The sequence below is a fragment of the Megascapheus bottae genome, chromosome 4 (assembly GCF_031878675.1).
Source record: "Megascapheus bottae isolate mThoBot1 chromosome 4, mThoBot2.hap1, whole genome shotgun sequence".
In the NCBI taxonomy this organism is placed as follows: Eukaryota; Metazoa; Chordata; class Mammalia; order Rodentia; family Geomyidae; genus Megascapheus; species Megascapheus bottae.
In genome coordinates, this window is record NC_143512.1 from 31,105,549 (window position 1) to 31,128,100 (window position 22,552).

Below are 22,552 nucleotides of genomic sequence, written 5' to 3' on the forward strand. Positions count from 1 at the left end.
CAGGTGCTTAACCAGTTCTGCCAGCACTACTTGTTGAAGAGGCTGTCTTTCTTCCATTCTATTTTCTTGGCTCCCTTATCAAAGATTAGGTGGCCATAGCTCTGTGGGTTAATATCTGGGTCCTCAGTTCTATTCCATTGGTCTTCAGGCCTGTTCTTCTGCCAGTACCAAGGTGTATTTGTCACTATAGCACTGCAATGGAGTCTAAAGTTTGGTATTGAAATTCCTCCTCCAATGAATGAGTTTTATAGAATGAGAATTTTATTGCCCTGAAAGTGTGAACACAATGTGAGATAAGAAGAGGACTGGGAGGGGGGAGGGAAAGTAGGGGAAGAACACGGGAAGAGGTAACAATGTTCAAGATGTAATGTACCCACTAACTGATGAATGTAACTATAACTCTTCTGTATATCACCCAAACAATAAGATAAAATTTAAAAAAAGATGTACCCACTACCTGATGAATGTAGCTGTAACTCCTCTATACATCACCCCAACAATAAAATACAATTACACATAAAAAGAGGATCACCTGTTGAAAGAAGTGTCACTCAGCTTTCATTCTCGTCACTCTGGGTGATTTACCTCTTCCTACATATTCTTATCCTACCTTGGTAGAGTCTCAGTGTAGTCTACTATGTAAGGAAACCGTAGACTACCACAGCTGTTGGTATATGAAACTTATTTGTTCTATCACTGTGGATTCTACATACTTTGTTTTTTCTTCCAACATTTAAAAGGCAGTGCTGAACAGTGGCAGGTTTTCCTTTTGTTTCTATGAACATGGCTGGCAATTCCTCAAGAATCATCTTAATCATCTGGAGGAAGAAAGGGGATCTTAACTGCGTATTTTTTCAAATCTGGAAAGCATGTATAAGTAAAAGCAATGATCAACAATTGTGGGGTTTTTTTTGCCATTCTTGGGGCTTGAATTCAGAGCCTGGGCACTGTCCTTGAGCTTTCTCAAGCCTAGGTTTCTGCCACTTGAGCCACAGCACCATGTACAGCTTTTTCTCTGTATGTGGTACCAAGAAATAGAACTTGGGTCTTTATGCATGCTAGGCAAGCACTTTATCACTAGGCTAAATTCTGGCTCCATCAATTGTGTGTGTGTGTTTGACAGCTAAATATCTAGGAATCTTCCAAAAATGCAAAACATGTAGCTTGTATGGCATGCAATGTGCTCTTATATTTCTGTAATAATTTATCTGAACCCCCAAATCAGGAAAATCTACTGACAATTTTCACATACTTCCCAATTCCAAAATTTTCACATTTCATTTCATGTATTATAAATTCCATTATGGAACTGAGTATAGTGCCGTGCTGTAGGTTAAAAGATATAAATAACTTAAGATAAATTTAACCTTTTTTACCAAGGTTTCTAAACTCTCTCACAAAGAATTATATGCCCTGGTAAGATGTGGCCTTTTATTCTAGTTATAAGTAAAACTCAATACAAATGGAAGAGATGGGTAAAGGGAGACCTCTCAAGAAGAGAAGTCAGTTTATCAAGATATAATAATACAACCTCATAAAACATAAAGCTATTCTTCTTCCTCCCCCTCTTTATTTTTCTTCTTCTCATACAATAGTGCTAATATCAGGACTTAAACTTGGGACCAAGTGTTTTCACCTGGCTTTTATGATTATGATTATGATTATGGCTGGCAGTAAATCACTTGGTCCATGCATCCAGTCCAGCTTTTTGGTGGTTATTTGGAGATAAGAGTCTCACAGACTTTTCTGCGTAGGTTGGTTTTGAACCTTGATTTTCAGGTCTCAGCTTCTTGAGTAGCGCTAGTATTACAGGTGTGAGCCACCCCTGTCAGCTCATAAACCCATACTTAAGAGCAAAGACACATCATTCTAAAGTTTCAATGATAGCTTTAAAGGAAAATATTGACAGAACAGAACTCTCTTTATTTAAATTTGATTTATTTTTTGGATATGTTACTGATTTCTTTTTAAAAATACTTAAGAATCCTCAAACAAAAGGTCAAAAAGCTTTCCTTAGGACAACTTTGTTCTGAATGAATCTTCTGGGATGGTAGCCACCAATGAGGTACTCTCAGACAGAACAGTATTCTAGGATTCACTTTCTGATTTCTCATTCCAAGACAAAGAAACTGAACATTTCAAACCAAGAAAGCTTTTTTTTTTTTCTTCTGAAGCAGACTGTGTACTGTTCAGATGATCCTCCTCTTAGCTGGGGGAGTTATTTTTAACTGGGGACAGAACATTCATTCTGGGAAGCATTCAGAGCCTTAATTTTATAATAAGCAGAAACATATTCAGATGACGGACCACTAAGCCAGCTGCAGTAGCCTGGTTAACACTTGGCTGAAGGACCGTCCACAGACTATACACTTTAGGTTTTCCAGGGATTAAAGTTTTCGAGATGTAGAAAAGACCTACATCTAGGTCACTTTTTCAAGGACAGAAGAAATATACATACAGTTTATTTGTGCCCAGGAACAACTCTTAATAAATAATGAGCCTGAGTGATACCAAATGTATTTTATTGTTTTTATTGGTTATTACTTTCATTAAACAATGTTAGCTAAATAGGATGATTAAACAACCACTAATACGATTAGAATAGGTACATGCTATTCATTCACAGATGGACCCAGTCTTTCACCATAACTGTTGCATATATATATGTAATTTTTATTCCAAATGTAACATTCACTTCGATGTTAATCGTTCAGCACGGCACACAGATCCCTAGTACATGGGTGTAGGTATTAATAGGGCTTTAGTACAAAATCTAGTACAAATGGGAAGCTATCCTGTCCCAAAGGTGAACAAGGCTGTCACAGGTGGGTGTCAGCAATGGGTATCCGTCTGAGCTCCACAATCTGCGAGTCAGTCAACGTGCCTCCCTCTTGGCTGCCTTGACCAGATTCATTGTCACTGACACTGAGCCCAGCACCTTGCAACAGAAGAAAAAAAAATCAAAAACAAAAAGCAAGACAATTAGCACAATGAGTTCTTTTCTCTTTCCCTTTCTTTCCTTTTTTTTTTTTGTGTGTGTGTGTGTGACTAAGGTTTGAACTCAGGGCCTTTTGCTTATTAAACAGGTGCTCTGCCTCTTGAGCCAGGCCTCCAGTCCTAATGTAATGAATTAACTGTTAAGATACATGCAGCCATAAATAACATTTATTATTTCTGTACGAGTACAAATACCAAAACCCCAAACTAGCTCTATAGGTAGAATGCATGAAGAATGTTAAGTCATTTTTAAAAGGAGAAGTTAACTTTTGAAGGCTTAAATTGGTGCTTCCTTCCACAGGGTGACAGGTGTAATCTACAGTTAACAACCAGAGAGCTGAGCTTCTCACTCAAGGGTTTATCACAACAGGAAATCAGGCAGGTTATTGAATTTTTCCAGCCAGGGGCTAGTATTTGTTATTCGAGCACATGAAACCTCCACCCTGTACCCTCCCTGGACGCCAGCAGTTCAATCCTGTGATACTGTCTGTCAGTGTTAGGAAAGAAAAGCAAGCTCAGGCTGGGTGGGGGAAGGTGACGCCTGGAGTCCTTCAGTCTAAAGGATCAGGCTGATCCCAAGATAAAGGCAGTTATGTAACTCAGTGCAAAACCTCTATGTGCAGGAATCCCAGAACAGCTAACTAGCTGTTTTGCTGAGGACAACACCAGAATTTCCCATGGCAGGAAGTTCCATTATGCCATAACTCTCCCTCCCCATTTCAGTATAACTCAGAAAACTTAAAACGGTGCCAGACTGACATTGATTCTTCTCTTCTGCGATGGAGAGGAACACATACACCCTTATGTAGTCTTCTTTCTTTTTCTCTCTGTCTTTGTCTCTCTTTTCTCACATACAGGCAGAGAGAACTGGGATGTGGTCATAGGCTGTGCTGGCATGAATCAGCAAGACATTACAGATCCCAGCCCTTCCCCTTTACTCATCACTCTGCTCAGCAAAAAGGGAGAGGAGTGATAAAATAGTGGTGTGTGTGTGTGTGTGTGTGTGTGTGTGTGTGTGTGTGTGTGTGTGTAGGGAGACTGAGACATCCCTCCCTGTGATAGAGGAACAGCAATTCTGGAGTTGGCACCCATGGGAAGATGATGACAGCTACAGAATAACCTGTTTGGAGAAGAAAGCAGGAGCCTGCTGTTCCTCCTTCTAGTCAAGTGCTCCCTCTCCTGGGTCTCTGTCCTTTGTAGCATGTTGTTTAAAACTCTTGCATCCTTTGCTGCTGTGCCATGTACATAACTTGCCCATCTCTTCCTCTGATGTGCTGCTGGCTTTTCTATGCCAGTCTTGGGGCTTGAATTCAGGGCCTGAGCACTGTCCTTGGGTTTTCTCAAGGTTAAAGCTCCACCACTTGAGAAACAGCACCACTTCTGGCTTTTACTATGTATGAAGTACTGAGGAATCAAACCCCGGTCTTTGTGCATGCTAGGCAACCACTCTACCACTAGGCCAAATTCCCGGCCCCAGTGCTGCTGGCTTTTTACAGAGCTCTTCCGCCTTCTCTCACATCTCCTCCAGCTGTGTCAAGCACTGGTGGCCCAGTCTTGAGTCTCACTTTAAAGCCAACATGATCCACCTGACTCATGATTATTCTCCAGCTAGTGCTACCGGAGTGCTACCAAGCATCTCATTGTCCCTACACACCACCCACCCCATTGGGGATGTAGCAGAGTGATACTAGCCTTCATCTAGCACATGCAATCCCCAGCACCACAGGGAAGAACAAGATGAAACAAAAGCAAAAACAAGACCCCCATCACCTCAGGAAAGGCCACTGTTACTTATGCAAAGATAACAGTTCTTTGAACATTTTTGTTAGATTACATACTTATTTTACATTATCCTTCTTGTGGCTCATAGGCTACTGTGGCTACTGTGGGTGTTCAGACAATGTAGAAGGTGTTGGTAAATCAGATTTTGCTTCCAAGCTCCTGACATCTCCTCTTCCATCTTGCCTGGCTGTTCCTCCAAGCCATTCTGCACTCATTGCCCTTTCCTTCTTTCTCCAGAAAAAGTATCAGTCTTCCTGCCATCAGCTGTGGCTTTTACCATGCTCCCTCATTTGGCTGTAACCCCCTAAAAGGTGCTTTCCAGCCCTTGCCTCTTGGAGAGTTTCTTCTAGGACTGAGCTGATCTCTTATGGGTACAAAGTTACTTAGCTATTTTCAACCTGAAAGTGAAGCTATGGATTTATATTGACACATCTCTATGTATTCCTTTTATCATTTCTTCAATTCAGGGGCAGGCTTCTGAGCCAGCCAAGGCAGAAAAATCTGTGAGACTTTTATCTCTGATAAATTAACCCCCAAATCTTTAAGAATATTTCCAAAGACAATGCATTAAAAATTGAGTAAGCTGTTAAAATTGGAAAGTCAATCCATTTAACCAAAACAGCATCATTGTCATTTTCTTAGAAAAGCAAACTAAAGATCAGGCAATCTCAGGCCTGCATTTATGCATTGAGAAAACAGAAAATAAAAAACTCTGCAAACTATGAGTCATTCTTTTCACTCCCCCCCTTGAATTGTGAATGACACTTGTATGGCACCTGAAAGTAAGATTTTTTTTAAGAAAATCATAGAAGTTTTGAGCTTTCACAGAACAAAGGATCTATGCTTCTCTCCTGGGAATGCAGTAATGTGTGCTTTGGAAAAATCTCAGGCAAGCTGGTAAGATAGTGGCTATGCTACAAGGAAAAGGTAACTAAGACCCTGGAGCCTGTAATAGTTTGATCTGGACAAAGAAGAAATCTTAGGAGAGTAAGATGAATGGATTTCAAGCATGAAACAGTACAATAAGACCAACTTAAACCCAGGAAGTAAAATGGAAATAAAAGTTAAGAGAGAAAAGAGAACAATGTAAAATTTCCAAAGTACAAAAGGCCAGTCTGTTTATACATTTTTATGATGAATAATAATAGGTATCAAATTAGTAAGGTACTGAGACATCTTCAGAGTAGTTTTTTAAATAATATAGTTCCTATTTTAAATATATCAATATTTATAGTACAGGAAATTGTAACTCATTTGATACTATACATACTTATTTAAAATGTTATACAAGTGTGTATGTAGCAATTAAAATATTTATAGGTTCAAATATGTGTCTTAGAGTACTGGACTTGGGGTGACAAGGTAAAGGTGACCCTGAGTTGGTTTAAGGTTCACAAACCTACATGTCACAGACAGAGGTCAACAATGACAAAGAATGTATGGATAGTGGAGGAACTGAGGGCTCATGCCCAAAGGGACAGCTATTACTCAGCTACAGCCTAACAGCACCATGCTAAATTTCAAGAGTTTGGGCACTAGATTGTTCTATAAATGCTAGATTTTTATATATTTAAGTTCTTAATATTGGCACACAAGCTGATAAAGTGCTACATGGCTCAAATAAAACTACTGTTTGGCCCAAACTGGCCTATATAGGTAGGTCAATGGTAAATTCTGCTGCAGATGGAATCCTATAAGCTGCTCTGTTCTTTGGCCTTATCATACAGTGGAAGGCAGGGGTTGGGTGCTCTACTATAATAGCACCTTTTCTAAAAATAGAGGGATCAGTGCTAGAGACTGTTATGTTGATCTTTTAAAGTATTTATTTCCTAGTGAGCTTCAAGAACAGTAAGGAATGCTAAGTTAAACCTATAAGTAAGCAAGCCATTCCGTGAATTCCTGAACTACATGAAGTTAATACTTGTTTTTTATATATAGCTCACAGATCTAATTTAATTATGCTTCAGGAATTCGTTCTATGTCTCCAGTGTCAGAACGTCAACAACTGATACTACACTACCTGAATGTCCCTTTTTAGTGTCAATGTTAACCAATGTTTTATGTATTCTCTATTTCCCCAAATTCTCTACCCTCTTTGGGGTTTTCTTTCTGATTTTGCTTTAATTTCTCTGTGGGAGCTTCTCCTGTTCCATCCACCTCTCCCTTCTCCTCCTCTTTCTCTTCCTCCTCCTCCTCTTCTACTTTTTCCTTCTTTCTCTTGCTCCTCTTTCTCCTCCTCCCCCTTCTTCTTCCTCCTTATCCTCTTGCTCATTTCTTCCTCCTCTTCCTCATTATCCTCTTCCTCATTTCTTCCTCCTGCTCCTCTTCTTTTTCTTCTTCCTCCTCCTCCTCATTTTCTTCCTCCTTCTTCTCTTCCTTATTTCCTCTTCCTCCTGTTCCCCTTCTTCTTCTTTCTCCTTCTCCTCCTCTTCCTTATTTCCTCCTCCTCTTCTGCTTTCTTTTCATTTTTCTTCCTTTCACAGTATAAGGGAATAAAGGTAGATATTCTCCTACTCAAGCTATGCCTCTAGCTTGAGGCCTCTATTTTTGTAATAGGGATCCTTTTATGCCTAGGCCTGCCTGGGTTGTGTGATCCTCCTATTTATGCTTCTTCTTTTCACTCTGGATGACAGGTGTAGATTACTGGGCTCAGTCATTGTGCTTCCTGTGTAGCTGGAGTAATAAGCTCATACCAAGTCCAGCCATTGAGTAATATGGAATATGGCTGACCATTATGCCTAGAGGGCCTCAAACTGCTATTCTGTAAACTACCAAGTGGCTGAGGCAACAATAGGCTTGAACCACTCATCTGTAATGCAAGTATTAATTAGGATATTGCTCTTCTTTCCCTTCCCTTGTCTGGCCTTACCTTTATTTCAATCCCTACCCTCCCTTCCACTCTCCCAGATCAAATTTATTCATGCCCCTCGCCACAAATACCATTTTTCTTTATGAGTGCAGTTCAAATGCTAAGATCCAAATCTGAGTATCCAGGAGTCATCAGGCTTAACATCCAAGACTGATCAAATCATTTTCCCCTGCAGTCAAATAAATGCGTGCTCCGTTGTATTATTTCCTGTCATCCAGATGAGAAGGGAAGTATTTCTCTTGTGTTCTTATGTTTGTGTTTTCGCTTCCTACATTCTCGTGAACCAGTATCATCTCCTGTCAGCTTTTCTGATATTGCTTCTAGCTACTTTTCATACCATCATAAAAGCCATTTTGCCTCAAAATCAATGGTACCCTGTCATGTCTCTTTACAAAAATCTTCTGGCCCACTATGTTCTATAAAAATCCCAGCCTTTAATATGACTCCCAAGTAGCAATTTGATAATAGTTATAATAATAATGAACAAAAATAGCAAGTACCATAGTATACCAAAAGAAAATAATCACTAAATTAACCCAGAAAGTTCTACATTAAATTAAAGGAGAGCTCTTCATGCTGGGACAATTTTAGAGCTTCTCAAATGCTAAGGTGACTTGTGAACCATCAGTTTCCCAAGTGCAGTTGGTCAGGGGATCCTTTCATAGAAGTACAGCTGTGAATAGCTCAAGGAGAGTGCTGGTTGGAAACAAGCAGGCAATGTTAGTTTTGGATCTGTGAAAGGTGGTGTTTAGTTGGAGGAAATGGGTATGGCAGCATGCTTTAGAAATTATATTATGGCCCTGCCCCTTCCTACTACTTTTGCTTTCTGGCCCTTAATTAAGTAAATGGCTTTCCTTTTCCATGTCCTTTCACTATAACTAAAATCTGTGGAACTGTGAGCTGAAACAAATTCTTCCTCTATTTGTGATTTGTGTGTGTGTGTGTGTGTGTGTGTGTGTGTGTGTGTGTACTATATATAGAAACACACTATATATGTATATCTATACATATCTATATATGTATATCTATATATACAGGTATACATTTATAAAGGAGTCAATGAAATATTGACATATGTGATGATGCTTTAGAAACTATAGAACAATAGAATGCTTAATACACTGCCTTTGAAATTTTCTGATCAGAAATATTCTTTTTATTTTTATTTATTTTGTTAGTTGTAGGACTTAAACTCTGGGCCTGGGTGTTGTCCCTGAGCTCTTCAGTTCAAGGCTAACATCCTACCTCTTGAGCCACAGCACCACTTTCAGTTTTCTGGTGGTTAATTGGAGATCAGAGTCTCATGGACTTTTAGTGACTGGGCTAGCTTTGAACTGCGATCCTCAAATCTCAGCCTCCTGAATAGCTAGGATTACAGGCATGAGCCACTGCGCCCGGCTAGAAATATTCTTTAAGACAAAAAGTTTCTTAGGCATATCCAGAAATAAGATTTTCTCAGGAAACTCCTTTTCTTATCTTGTACTTGTTTAGTGCTCTAGCAAGAATCCAGGAAGGAGATATTTACATTTAAGTAGAATATTTCTTTTCCTTTCTTAAAAGGAAATTACTGCGAATTATTTTTAGTTTGTGTTATATTTGATGCCAAGAAAAAAGATCTTTGAGGTAAGCTCAGTTTAGAAATAGGACCAAAACAATCAAGATGTGCTAAGGACCACCTATGGTGCTTCTATTATAGTACAGCAAGAGTACAGACCACTTCTGCTTACTACTATTACTATTCCTGAAACTCTCTCACCTCTTACTCCTCCCCCACCTCCCTTTTCTTCTCCTCCTCTTCCTCCTCCTTTTGTTGGTGACAGGCTGTAAACTCAAAATCTTGAACTTGCTTGACTTTTATGCTCAGCTAGCATTCTCCTACTTGACTCATACTTTCAGTTCTAGTTGTTTTGTGGTTATTTAGAGATGCAGTCTCATGAAATTTTCTACCAGGGATGACTTCAAATCTTGATTCTCCAGGTCTCAGCTTTCTGAGTCACTGGGATTAAAGATCAAAGCAAATTGTGTCTGGCAAGAGCACCTCCTTCTAATGTAGTTTGTGGGTTTCATACATACCAGTTTTTAATGCAAATATCAAGTCATCAAACTCCTGGGATTCTTCATCAGCGATCAGTGATCCCTGGCCATATCCTCCAGAAGAGGGGAATGAGGCACCATTTGGAGGGCTTGTCTTCAAGTCGGGGCTGGCTTGACTGGCTTGTTGGAAGGATACTCTCTCCCAGTCAGGTGGCACCTTTGATAGGGTAGCGAAGGAGAAAACCATATGGTGAATCCATGCATTTATGTGCAAGCCTAAATCAACAATTCACTTTCATGTTTCACCACAGAGAGCCTTTATGATACTTAATTTTTTTTTTTGCCAGTCCTGGGCTTGAGCTCAGGGCCTGAGTACTGTCCTTGGACTTTCTCAAGGCTATAGCTCTACCACTTGAGCCTCAGCACCACTTCTGGCTTTTTTCTATGTATGTGGTACCGAGGAATCGAACCCGGGTCTTCATGCATGCTAGGCAAGCACTTTAACCACTAGGCCAAACTCCCGGCCCCTTAATTTTTCTTTTACAGAAAATAATGTCTCATTCTGGGGCCAATCTCATCTGGTGATTTTAAACAAGATTACCAGATTGACACATATTAGAATTACATGGAGATTTCTATGCTGTCATGAGTCGAGAAAGAAAAGAATGTAATCCAAGAAATGCATTTAAATTTGTCATAAGATATGAGCAAAGAAAACGAGCTATGTGAAGAGGAGAAGCATGCTGCTCCTGATCTTTAAGGTACTATAGTTAACAGGAGGATCTACTGAATTAAAAAAAGTAATGTCTTTCAAATGTTCTAAATCCTCCCTTTGATCAGTTAATTGAAAAGATAGTTCTATTTTATTCTGAAATGATGAAGTGTGTTCATGTCCTTTAAGGTAAATAGCCCTCCAGTCTTTCTTCTCCTTGATTTTCTCTTCTCTGTATGGCTTTGTAGAATGTCTTTGACAGTCTCATTGACAGCTGGATGAAGGCCAAGTCTAAGCCATGGTGAATGCAGAGCCAGAGCGCATTTGAGGCTATGCCTTTGGGCAACACACCAAGAGAATGTAGAAACAGCGCTGGGCAGGCACTGGCTGGGCACAGCTGCTCCCTCCCACAGAGGTGTTTCTAGAAGTTGGGAGTCTATACTGGAAAAACAACTTGAGATCTTTAGAAATAGTCTGGACAGGAGAAAATAAAACCTTAAAGAAATTTCAGAAAGAAGTTGAAATTTTAGGCTATCTCCTGTCCAACAGAACTTTTTAGGAAGACTTTATATCTGTGCTCTCCAGTCACTGGACATACATGATTATTCACATACTTACACCTGTGTCTCTATTAGTTTCTTTGAATTTGAAGAACCATCTCTAGGCCAAATAACCTTTTATTAGCCGAAGAATACTGCATTGTACAGCTTAACTGCAGGTAACTATTAGATTGGTCGCCTTTCAAAATAATCACAGCATTTCTTTTCAGCAGCTTCATTTTCGCCCAAAAGATCTTGAATGCATACCTGTCCTTGTTGGTATGATGATAAAAGAACTCATTTTTAAAGAACTTTTGGGATATAGAAATCACAAGAGACGTCAAAATATTTAAAAGTGCTAAGAACATATTTCATTTTAAGTATTCTATTTGAACTTACTCATCTGACAGCTAATATTTATACCCGTTGACCAAAATCCCCCATTTCTCTAACCTCCAGGCCCTGTAACCACTTTTCTATCATTTGTTTATGTACTGCTAGTTGATATTTCTTTACGTTTTCTTTTCCAACCAATCATTTCTCTGTCTATAGGATATATAATGTATATGAATATATGTGTATGTGTATTATACATATTGTATTTGTTATAAATCATAAGCATGTATATACATGACATATATAATGTATAGGAATATATATATTTGTTAGCATGCACATGTAGAATGAATGTATCATGCATATATATATATATATATATATCTAGAATTTGATTTGTGATCATTTGTATAAATTTTAACCTGGAATGACTAAAATTACTTTCTACACTATCATGGAAAGCAAAGAGTATCTTTGAAAATGTAGTAGGCTACATATCTATCAACTAGCTAATTATCTAATCTATCCTTCTACCTACCTAACAAAAAAGTTTCCTTTTCTGACATATGTACCTGACTCCCTGTCATTTTTCAGGATATAAACAGAGTTTCAATGGATTCCTTATTACTGAGAGGGCAGCATGGCTCTACGGGGAGCGATAGCCAAATCCATCTTGAACCCTACAGGACTGCCTGTTTCTGGCCAGCTGTGTGCAGGTATGTTTTTAAACTTGAGCAGTGGCCACAAGGTACTGACCAGTTAGCAGCAGTGTAATTCTGAGAGAGGAAATAGCTGGTATGGACAGAATTCAGATAACACAGGGAGGTAGATTTTACAGAGGAAATCCTGCCTTGACTTTCCAGGAGTATGGCAAAAGCACTCTTATTAATGTCAGTTGATTTTTTTTTTAACTAACCATTGGGACTGAAGTAGTGTGTTGAGAGGGAAAGAAAGAGACTTTGAAAGTATTTGTGAGATCCAATTAGAATGGCCAGGATCAAGAAAACTAATAACAACAGATGCTGGAGGGGATGTGGCCAGGAGGGATCACTACTACACTGTTGGTGGGAGTGCAAACTCGTTCAACCACTATGGAAAGCAGTATGGCAGTTCCTCAAAAGACTAAACATAGAGCTCCCCTATGACCCAGCAATTCCACTACTTGGCATTTACCCAATCATCCAGAAACAAAGACATACTAAATCCACCAGCATAACAATGTTCATTGCAGCACTATTTACCATAGCAAAGATATGGAACCAACCTAGATGTCCCTCAGTTGATGAGTGGATCAACAAGATGTGGAATTTATACACAATGGAATTCTATGCTGCTGTCAGAAAGAATGACATTGCCCCATTTGTTAGGAAATGGAAAGACTTAGAAAAGATCATATTAAGTGAAGTAAGCCAGACTCAAAGGAACTTAGGCTCAATGGTTTCCCTCATTTGTCATAATCAGTAGAAACCTTGGGCTCTCCTAGCAGAGATTTGCAATAGAGCAAAACCTTGATACAAAAGGCCATATAGTAGGATGCTAAATGAAAGGATCTCTAGGATATAGAAACATAAGCCATATAATGAATGATTGTTGTTCTTAAGGTACTATGTTATCTCTCATCTCTTTTGCTGTCCCTTGGTTATCTCATATTGTTACAGTATCTCACTTTGTTTCCTGATATATTGGATATATTTGTATTTGGTTATTTAAAATTGGATAGGGAAGGGGGGAAAACAAGATGAGGGGTGGGAGTGGGGGGGAGGGAAATGGGGACCAAGACATGTGAAAGGGTATCAATGTATGGGAATTAATGCACCTTCTATCTGGCAAATATCATGTAACCCTTCTATTAATTACAATAAAAAATACATGAAAAAAGAAAGTATTTGTGAGAATATTTCTTTTCTTTTCTTTTCTTCACAATCTAGAGTTTTAACTCGGGGCCTGTTATTGCTAGGCAGGTGCTCTGCCTTGGACCACACCCACAGCAGAGGAAGAATTTAGTCTTTTTAATTTTTTTTTTTTTTGCCAGTCCTGGGACTTGAACTTAGGGCCTGGGCACTGTCCCTGGATACATTTTTCTCAGGGCTAGTGCCCTCCCACTTGAGCCACAGTACCACTTCTGGCTTTTTCTGAGTGTGTGGTATGAAGGAATTGAACCCAGGCCTTCATGCATGCTGGGTGAGCACTCTACACTAAGCTATGCTCCCGGCCCAAGAATATAGTCTTTTAAAACTATTTTTAGACTTAGTCACTGTCATGTCAAATTAGAAAGATTTTCAAGAAAATGGCAGATTTTGCTCTGTCTCATTTCCTAATATAAAATGCTGTCAGGCTACCTCAGAGGGCTGGGAAGAAAAAAAAATAGGCACCAGAATGTTATAACAGTAAGAAGAGCTCTTAAGTAACTAGTATTGGTCATTATTCATTTAAGTTTTTTTATCTTCCTTTTTGTTTGCCAGTACCGACATTTAAATTCAGGGTCTCTTTTTAAACATACTGAACTTGCTTGGCTTTGGAGACACATTTCACATAATTTTATTTATTTATTTGTTTTTGGTCTGGACTAGCTTGATAACCTTAATTCTCTGAATCTCAGCCTCTTAAATAGGTAGGATTACAGGTGTAAGCTCATCTTATCTTGTACCTTTTATAATAGGGAATAGTGGTTAATCAAAGAGGGAGAGAGAGAGAGAGAGAGAGAGAGAGAGAGAGAGAGAGAGAGAGAGAGAGAGAGAGAGAGAGAGAGAGAGAGAGAGAGAGAGAAGGGCGGAGAGAGAGAAAGAGAGAATGGCACACCTCTTCCATAGCACTGATAAGATTCTGGGTGGACTTATTGATTTCTTCCCCGGTAGGAGGCATTCCGCTGCCGGGGGTGAAGAAGGCTGTGCTGGGTCCAGGGTGGCCATTCATTTCCACGGTGTAGCTAGCCTTCATAGGGCAACACAATTGGTTGTGTAAAATGAAATAAACCACAAAGACATAAAGTCCCTGCAACAGAGAAAACAAAGCAAAAATATTAGTATGTCCTAGACAATTGTGCCAGCACAGCTGAAGGCTAAAATTGTGTTAGTCCTCTCTAAGCACTTTTCAAATCTTAGGAAAAAAGTGAGAATTACAGAACATGTTAGCAATCCAGCTAGATCCATGGCAAATTCCATATGTTACCAAAAAATGCGGTCAACTTCATTCAGAACATTAGCTGTTAATGGATTAACCCCCCCCACACACACACACACCAACTTGGTTAAAACATAAGTAACTCTGAACTGAGCTGTACTAAACACATCCATGAAAGCAGAGTTGTAAGGAGATAGCTAAGACCGAACCTCTTTGTCTTCCTCAAAACAAACAAATAAAACCTCTACCATGTTTATTTTTAAATCTAATCTCCATTTTATTTTTTCATGGCAAAATGGGACATTCGTGCTCTATTCAAAATGCAGACACGTAAAAGTGTTTGCATTAACCATGCCTCAAGATTTCTTTCTTATATTTCACCAGTTTATCTTATTTGGAAATAGAATCCCTAGGTAGGGACTCAAAGGAATCCTGTGAGTAGCTTAATATTCTGTAAATGTTACATAAGAAGCCTAAAACTATCTTGTGCATTCTTCCACAGCTATTGGACCTTTGAATTCTTTTGCAGCATAGTCAAACACTTGGCACTGCTGCTGTCATAGATGGCTTGACACAAATTTTGTATTTGTGTTCTAGACTTGCCCTGCATTGGTTCTCTTTCATGAGTTTTATAAGGGATCTACTGTATCCTTATAATGGCGCATCTATAAAGCTTGCTGATTGTGACCTTTACACTCTGCCAGTCAAATACATTTAGTTATGCCTTTTGTATCCAATCTGATTTTTAACATTTGGACGCACATAAGAATCTTTTTTGTTACAAAGAGTGTTAAATTAATCCACAAAAAATGAAATAAAACCATGAAAGCATAAAAGCAATTAACATCATTTTTTCCCAGAAACATGAATATTCTCCTTTGAACTGTCCTGTAGTTCCTCACCTTCCTAGAAAGAAGAGTAGAAGCAGTGATTGAAACTTACCTATAGGTATAAAGAGTAAATAGTCTATTAGAAAATACTGATGTTTGAGGCTGGGAGTATAGTCTAGTGATAGAGTGATCACCTAGCATGCATGAAACCCTGGGTTCTATTCCTTGTTACCACATAAACAGAAAAAGACGGAAGTGGTGCTGTGGCTCAAGTGGCAGAGCACTAACCTTGAGCAAAATGTCCCCAAGGACAATGCCCAGGCCCTGAGTTCGAGCCTTAGGACTGGCAAAAAATAAATAAGTAAATAAATAAAAGAAGAAAGAAAGGAAAGAAAATACCGATGGCCTAAGAATTACAAACAACTTCAATATAAAATGAAGTAAGAGGCCAGGCCACAGGGTTATTCACACCAGCATTTGATATCTGGTCATTTCTAGAATATTGTGATCATGTAAGTTTTTCTTTCCTGCCTACTGGGATGGTCCCTTCTCAAACTGCATGGTTTAAATGTGTGCTTAAAAATCAGGAAGGTACATGCTAAAATATTTTTTTTGGCCAGTCCTGGGGTATGACCTCAGGGCCTGAGCACTGTCCTTGGGCATTCTCAAGACTAGCGCTCTTAAACTTGAGCCACACACGACTTCCAGCTTTTTCTGTGTATGTGGTACTGAGGAATCAAACCTCAGTCTTTGTGTATGCGAGGTAAGCAATCTACCACTAGGCCAAATTCCCTTCCCAATGCTAAAATATTTCGAAAGTCATTGCTTGTAACCACCATAAAGATGCAACAAACATTTATTTCTCTTTGAATTAGGGCTACCTATTAGTTTAATGATAACGTTAATATTCTAAGTTCTGTTGACTTGGAGAGTTCGTTTCATTTGTGAATGATACTGTGACTAATAGCAGACACAATCTCCCTGAAAAGATACACATCCAAAAGTTGTCCTGTCCAACTAACTTTTCACATGGCTATGACCTAATTAGACTGGCCACAGCAATAGACAAAACAGGAAAAATTAAACTGTCAACCTTGAAAGCTGTCCAAATAACAGTGATTTACTTCAACATTTTTCTAAGCATTGTGAAGCGATAGGGTAAAAAGCTGGATCAAAACACAAAACCTATGTTTTAAAACCTATCTCTAAGTTCACACTGCACATTCTTTCTCGTTTGTTTTTATATGTAGCCTTTTGTGCTCGGGGACAGGAACTGCTTTCTGAAAATAACTTGCATGTGAAAATGGGATGGGTTTTTCTTTCTTTTCTTTTTCTTTTTTTTTTTTTCTGTTGAAAACCTAGCAATATACTGTAAATATTTTGAGACTTTTAGATGTGCCACAGGAAATGCAAACACAGCTAAAATGAAAAGGAAAGAATGTGTAAATGCAGATTAGATGACTTTTGCCTGTGTCCCAACCAAGCTGGGCAAATATAGAAAAAGGACCTTTCATTATCCAAAGTACTCAGCTGTGGAGGTTTCTGACCTCAGAGTAAAAACAAGTTCCCCTTCCAACTTTGCATGTTGAATCTCAGGCTCTCTTCTGTATGCTGATGTGGGAAGAACTGTGTGTGTGTGTGTGTGTGTGTGTGTGTGTGTGTGTGTGTGTGTGTATGTGTGTGTGTGTGTGTGTGTATGTGTGTGTGTGTACTGGTACAGGCACTTGAACTCAGGGTCTGAATACTATTCCTTAGCATTTTTCCTTAAAGCTACACTCTAACATTTGTACCATAGATTCACTCTTGTTTTTTTTTTTAATATTTTTTATTGTAATTAATAAAAGGGTTACATGATATGTGCATTAATTCACATACATTGATACCCTTTCACATATCTTGGTCCCCATTACCCCCCCACCCCCCTCACTCTTGGTTTTGGTTAAATAACCAGAGATTAAAGTCTCATGGACTTTCCTGCCTGGATTGTCTTTGAATCATGATCCTCAGATTTCAGCTACCAAAATAGCAGAGTTTAAAAAACACTAAATGTATCTCTCACTAAATGGATCTAATATATGCTCCTACTCTCAGAAGGCTTACAAATATACTATCCTACTAAATAAAGGATAGTTGTTTGCACAGGTAATCCATATGTTCTATCTTTTATCAAGTGCAAGCTTTCAAGGAAGAGGATTCTTTCTATGCAGTGCTGTTATGATTGTTTTACTGTTCTTTCTACTCCAATCATGAAAAATGCTTTTCAAAGTCTTTTTGAAAATTATGATTGATCAGACCATTATGATTCATGCTATTTTTAAAACTTCAGAAACTTAAACTTATTCACACACATTCAATGAGATACAAATCACAGTGTCTAAATGATTATAAATGTTTTTAACCGGGGGCTAGTGATTCATGCTTGTAATCCTTGCTACTGAGGAGGCTAAAATTTGAGCATCATGTTTAGAGCCATCCAAGGCACACAAATCTGAGAAACTTCTATCTCTAATTAATAACTAGAAAACCAAAACTGGAAGTGTCATTCAAGTGGTAAAGCAACAGCATTGAGTGACAAAAGCTGAGGGATGGTATGAGGTCTTGAGTTAAACCTGCTGGACCAGTACACATACACATACACACACACACACACACACACACACACACACACATAAAACAAACAAACAAACACATAAAATTCCCCATACACTGTTAAGGAGAAAATAGACTTAGATTTTAGCTGTTAACTCAATAATTTCCATCACTTACATATTATCATTTCATAAATTAAGCAAGAAATGGTTGTTGAGGCGAGGTGGGTTAACTCAGATTGGTAATTTCTTCTCCTGATATGTCTGGATAAATCTCTCTCTCTCTCTATATATATATGTATATATATATATATGTATATATATGTCTATAGATATAGATATAGATACAGATGTAGATGATTTTTGCCCAAGCATTAGTGGTTCCTAAGTGAGGGTTGCCTCATTTCAGATGAGTTCTCCAAATCACTGACAATTTCCTTCAGAGAGGATTTAAGATAAGGCTATCAGAATAATGGAAGGACCATAATAGGTTTGCTTCAACTTGCAATTATGAATTTGTGATGAGATAGAGACAGAGAGAGGGAGAAAAGGAAGGGGAGAGAGAAACTTCCATGAAACTATAAACTTCTAGACAGAAAGACACCAAACATATTTAGGTTCTGGTTTCATTTTTCTATTGCATTCATAGTTTGATCTCTGATATTTAGGGGAGCTTAATAAATAATAATAAAAGACTAGGGTTTTTAAATGCCAGCACTGGGAAGATAGGAAGGGGTAGGGCAGACAGGGTCTGAAGCACACATTGGCTTTGGTCCTCTATCTTTTCTGTAGCAACAGTTGGGTGGGCAGAGTTGTTCAATAACTCTTCTCCCTCAGTTCCATTCTCTAGCTTCCCATGTTGCATGTGCTAAGACTCTTCATGAGAGAATACAGACTCCACTCTGGGCTTCCCTGGCTAATGTTTCTCCGTGTTGAGCCCTCAGGTGACTTCCTGGTTCTCCAGGCTCTTGGACATAGGCTGAGATGACATTGTGTTGTTGCTCCTTCCTGTCACATCTTACAGGGCTTTCTACTTTTGTTCACCCCTAGGCAGAAGACTATGGGAGCCCCTGTCATCCTTTGTTTCTGGCTTCTGACCTGTGTCACCTGCATCTGACTTTGTATCATCGGTGACTTAGCAGCAAAGAAGATAGATTTGATGTGAATTACAGAATTGAGGCAAATTCAGGAGTTCCTGTGCTTGGAGATACATACTGAGGAATTGAATCCAGGGCTTCATGCAGGCTAGGTAATCACTCTACCATTAAGCCACATTCCCAGTGTCTGTCTGTCTGTCTATCAATATCTATCTATAGATGTCATCTATAGATATCCATCAATCGATTGATTGATCAGTCGATAGATATTATTTAGGTGTGGGAAGAGTAAGAATTCCATCTTCCCTTTATTTCTAAAACTGTGCCTACATTTTACATATGAACTTCATTAATGGCATTAAAGAAGTTTTATTTGTTATTTTTTGGGACCACTACTGGCTAGATCTCAGGGCCTCGTGCTGTTGCTTGGCTTTTTCCGCTAAAGGGTGGTGTTCATCACATGAAGCACACCTTCGTTTCTGCCTTTTCTGTAGTTACTTGAAGATGAGGCTTTTTTTTGGTAGTACTGGAGATTGAACTCAGGACCTTCTGGCTTACTAGGCAGGAACTTTTACCATTTCATTCATCCCTGCAACCCTCAAGACGAGTCTTACAAGCTTCTTTGCTCAGTCTGGTTTCAAACAGTGATTCTCAGATCTTAGCCTACTAAGTAGTTGGAATTTAGGTGTGAGCCATCAGTGCCAAGCCAGAATTTTCATTCATGAAAAAAAACTATAATCTATCTGATTCGTGGACTAAAAAGCTGTAGGTTCATCAGTACAACTGCAATACTTACAAATCTATGGCAGCAAGAAAATGCTTTGAAAGGTATTTAGGCTGATAAATAGTATATTTATAGTGGTTCGTGGCTAGTTCGCCTGTCATTTCTTACAAATTTAAGGGACACTATTTGAATTAGTACAGTGTCCATTTTTAGACAGTAGTATGACTTAAATAGCTGGTAGCTCAGGCTTTCACAGTTGTTCATTTGCAAGGCTGGTGCTTTACCATTTGAGCTATGCTTCCAGCCCTTTTTCCATTATTTTCAAGATAGAATTTTGTTTTATGTCTGGCCTGCAGTCCTCCTACTTATGCTTCCCATGTCATTGGGGATGACAGAAATGCATCACCGTTTCCAGCCATTGTGCCTCTCTCTAGTTTGGATATGAAGGTCTTATAAACTTACATTTCTTTCTGCACAGGTGACTGCAAACCACTATTCCTCATCTCCAGTTCCCAAGTACCTAACTTTACAGGCTTGATTCATAAGCTAGTCCCCATCCTCCTCTTCTTGCTTCTCCTCTGCCTCCTCTTCCTCCTATCATAAATACCAACTGTACAAATTGAATTTTCTTCATTTTATACAAACTAATGTTTCCATCTGTAATTTAAGAGTATATTTCTCAGAGTGTCATTTAAGGGCATGAGAAAATGTAGACAGAGTGCTCACTGTTGAGAATATTCATGAATCAAAACAAAATTAGTAGGTTGTGCTACAGTAATCTCGTCTCCAGTGACATAATCTCTTTTCTTCAGCCTTCCCTTTCAAGCCTTGTTTACACTGTGTCAACTCCACACCCTTCAGTTCCTCCACATTCCTGTGAAGTTTCCAAACTCTGAGCACGAATCAGTCATGATGCTACTTATTAGGGGCCAGACATCCACAAGACAACAGGGAAGAAACTGCAAGTCAAGTTTTCTGAACCAGAACACCAGAACATAAACCCTGAGGCCACGAACCCTGTTTTGAGCATTTCTAGATTAGAAAGATTTCAAAGTATAAGTAAAACTGGGGATAGGAACGATTGAAGGTAGCTATACTGAGGTGGAAGTAAAGAAAATGTAAAGATTTGGAAGCTAAGACTAATTTTAAGGTCTTAATTATACAAAAGAAGAAAAGAATGAAATGGTGCGAGAATATATTTTATTTAAACATTGTATATTTCATTGAAACACTGTAATGTACCATTTAGACTCATAGGAAATATCACATTGAAACTCTTGAACAATTAGCATATAATAAAAAAGAACAGCAGGTATATAAGACAAGTGCTATCCAGGAAGGGTTTCTAGTGGAGAAGAGAAGTGAATGAAGAGGGTAAAGAAATTCAAAATAATCATGTAGAGTGTGACCATGGAACAATAAAGCTTTGGATGGGCTAAGAAAGAAGGAAGGAGGAAATGAAGGAGAATGACAGAAAGGATAAGTATGATCAAGGTACCTTGTGCGCATAATGTAACCCCTTGGCAAGAACTGGCTGATATTGATAAAATATTATGTTACTAACATTGTCAATAATTATTTAAATCCTATTCTGAGTACCTATTTCATTAACCCTTATTAATTATTCACATTAATAGATTTCACTGAGCTGTTTCCATACATGCATATACTTTGCACTCACTAATCATGTCCATTCTCCCTTCTGCTTCCTTCTGCTTCCGCTACTCCTTTCTCAGTCATTGTTACTTCCTAGTAGTAATTTAAAGATGATTTTCTGTAGCAGTCTTTAGATTGCCTTGGTGGATCACATTTGTAATCCTAGTTACTCAGTAATATGACATCTGAGGATTGTGGTTTGAATCCAGCCGTGAGACTTATCTCCAATTAACCACTCAAAAACCAGAAATGGCATTGTGGCTCAAATGGTAGAGCGCTGTCCTTGAGCACAAAGAGGCTTGGGGACAGTGCCCAAGTCCTGAGTTCAGGCTCCACAACCAAAAAAAAAAAAAAAAGAATAAGGTTTTACTGATAATGGCATTAGGGGAAAACTAGATGATAGCCTGGTATCCACAGAAATAAGAGAGGAGAAGAGATCATTTTGTAGTGGCAACCAAATTAAATTTCTTACAAGTTTAGAGGAAATATGTGAAATATTTTAAGTACCAGACTGATGATGACAGGAGGCAAGGTTAGAGATCTGAGGGCAGAAAACAGCGGTGTGGTGGTGAGGCCTCAAGTTCAAGGTGCAGGACATTAAAAAAAATACTCTGAAAAGAAAAAGTATAAATGGTTGAACAGTAATGGGAGCAACAAACAGTGAGGTAGTCAAGGAACAACTAGGTAGTAGGTCCAACAAGTCAGATGAAACAGTCATGGCTGTGTTGGAGCAGCCAAGAGAAAATTCTATTCCACAGGCTAAGGTGGCCTATATCACCAAAGGCAAAAGAGGACAATGCTTGCTCATTTGAAACAACTGATGACATTGGGGAAAACACAGAGTCTAATTTGTTTCCGCTACAGACTGAATCAGGATTTTCCTCCTGAAGGAACTCACTGAATGCACACTGCACACCCCATGTCCTGTTGATGGAACTTCCTGTATGTTTTATATCTTACTGGATACCAAATCCCTTTGGGAGATGTCTAACTCTGTTGTGTATGCCTTATGTCTGTCCCATAGGTTGCTGAATGCATTCAGTCAACTAAAGACACATTTACGCCGGGCCCAGAGTTCAAGCCCCATGACCAACCAAAAAAGAAAAAGAAAGAAACGATTGGTTTCATCATGAGTTAATATTAAAGATGACTTAAATGGCCTTCTTTTAGAAACATTCTTATATGAATCAATTTCAGGACAATGATAGAATTCATGAAATGTGGAACTCCACATACTATGCTTTTCTCTGGTGAGTCATACAGGCTTA

The 22,552-nt window shown here is 38.8% G+C and overlaps 1 protein-coding gene across 1 annotated transcript in view; it reads right to left on the reverse strand.

Moving 5' to 3' along the window:
* Positions 1–2,235: 2,235 nt before the first annotated feature.
* Adgrv1 (adhesion G protein-coupled receptor V1) overlaps positions 2,236–22,552 on the reverse strand; it is a 440,726-nt gene continuing 420,409 nt past the window's right edge. The window contains exons 88-90 of the mRNA XM_090331049.1: positions 14,069–14,260; positions 9,722–9,899; positions 2,236–2,938 (exon numbers count right to left, since the gene is read on the reverse strand). Of these exons, the coding sequence (XP_090187175.1) occupies positions 2,820–2,938; positions 9,722–9,899; positions 14,069–14,260 (489 nt within the window). The 3' untranslated portion in view covers positions 2,236–2,819. The remainder of the gene's footprint in view (positions 2,939–9,721; positions 9,900–14,068; positions 14,261–22,552) is intronic.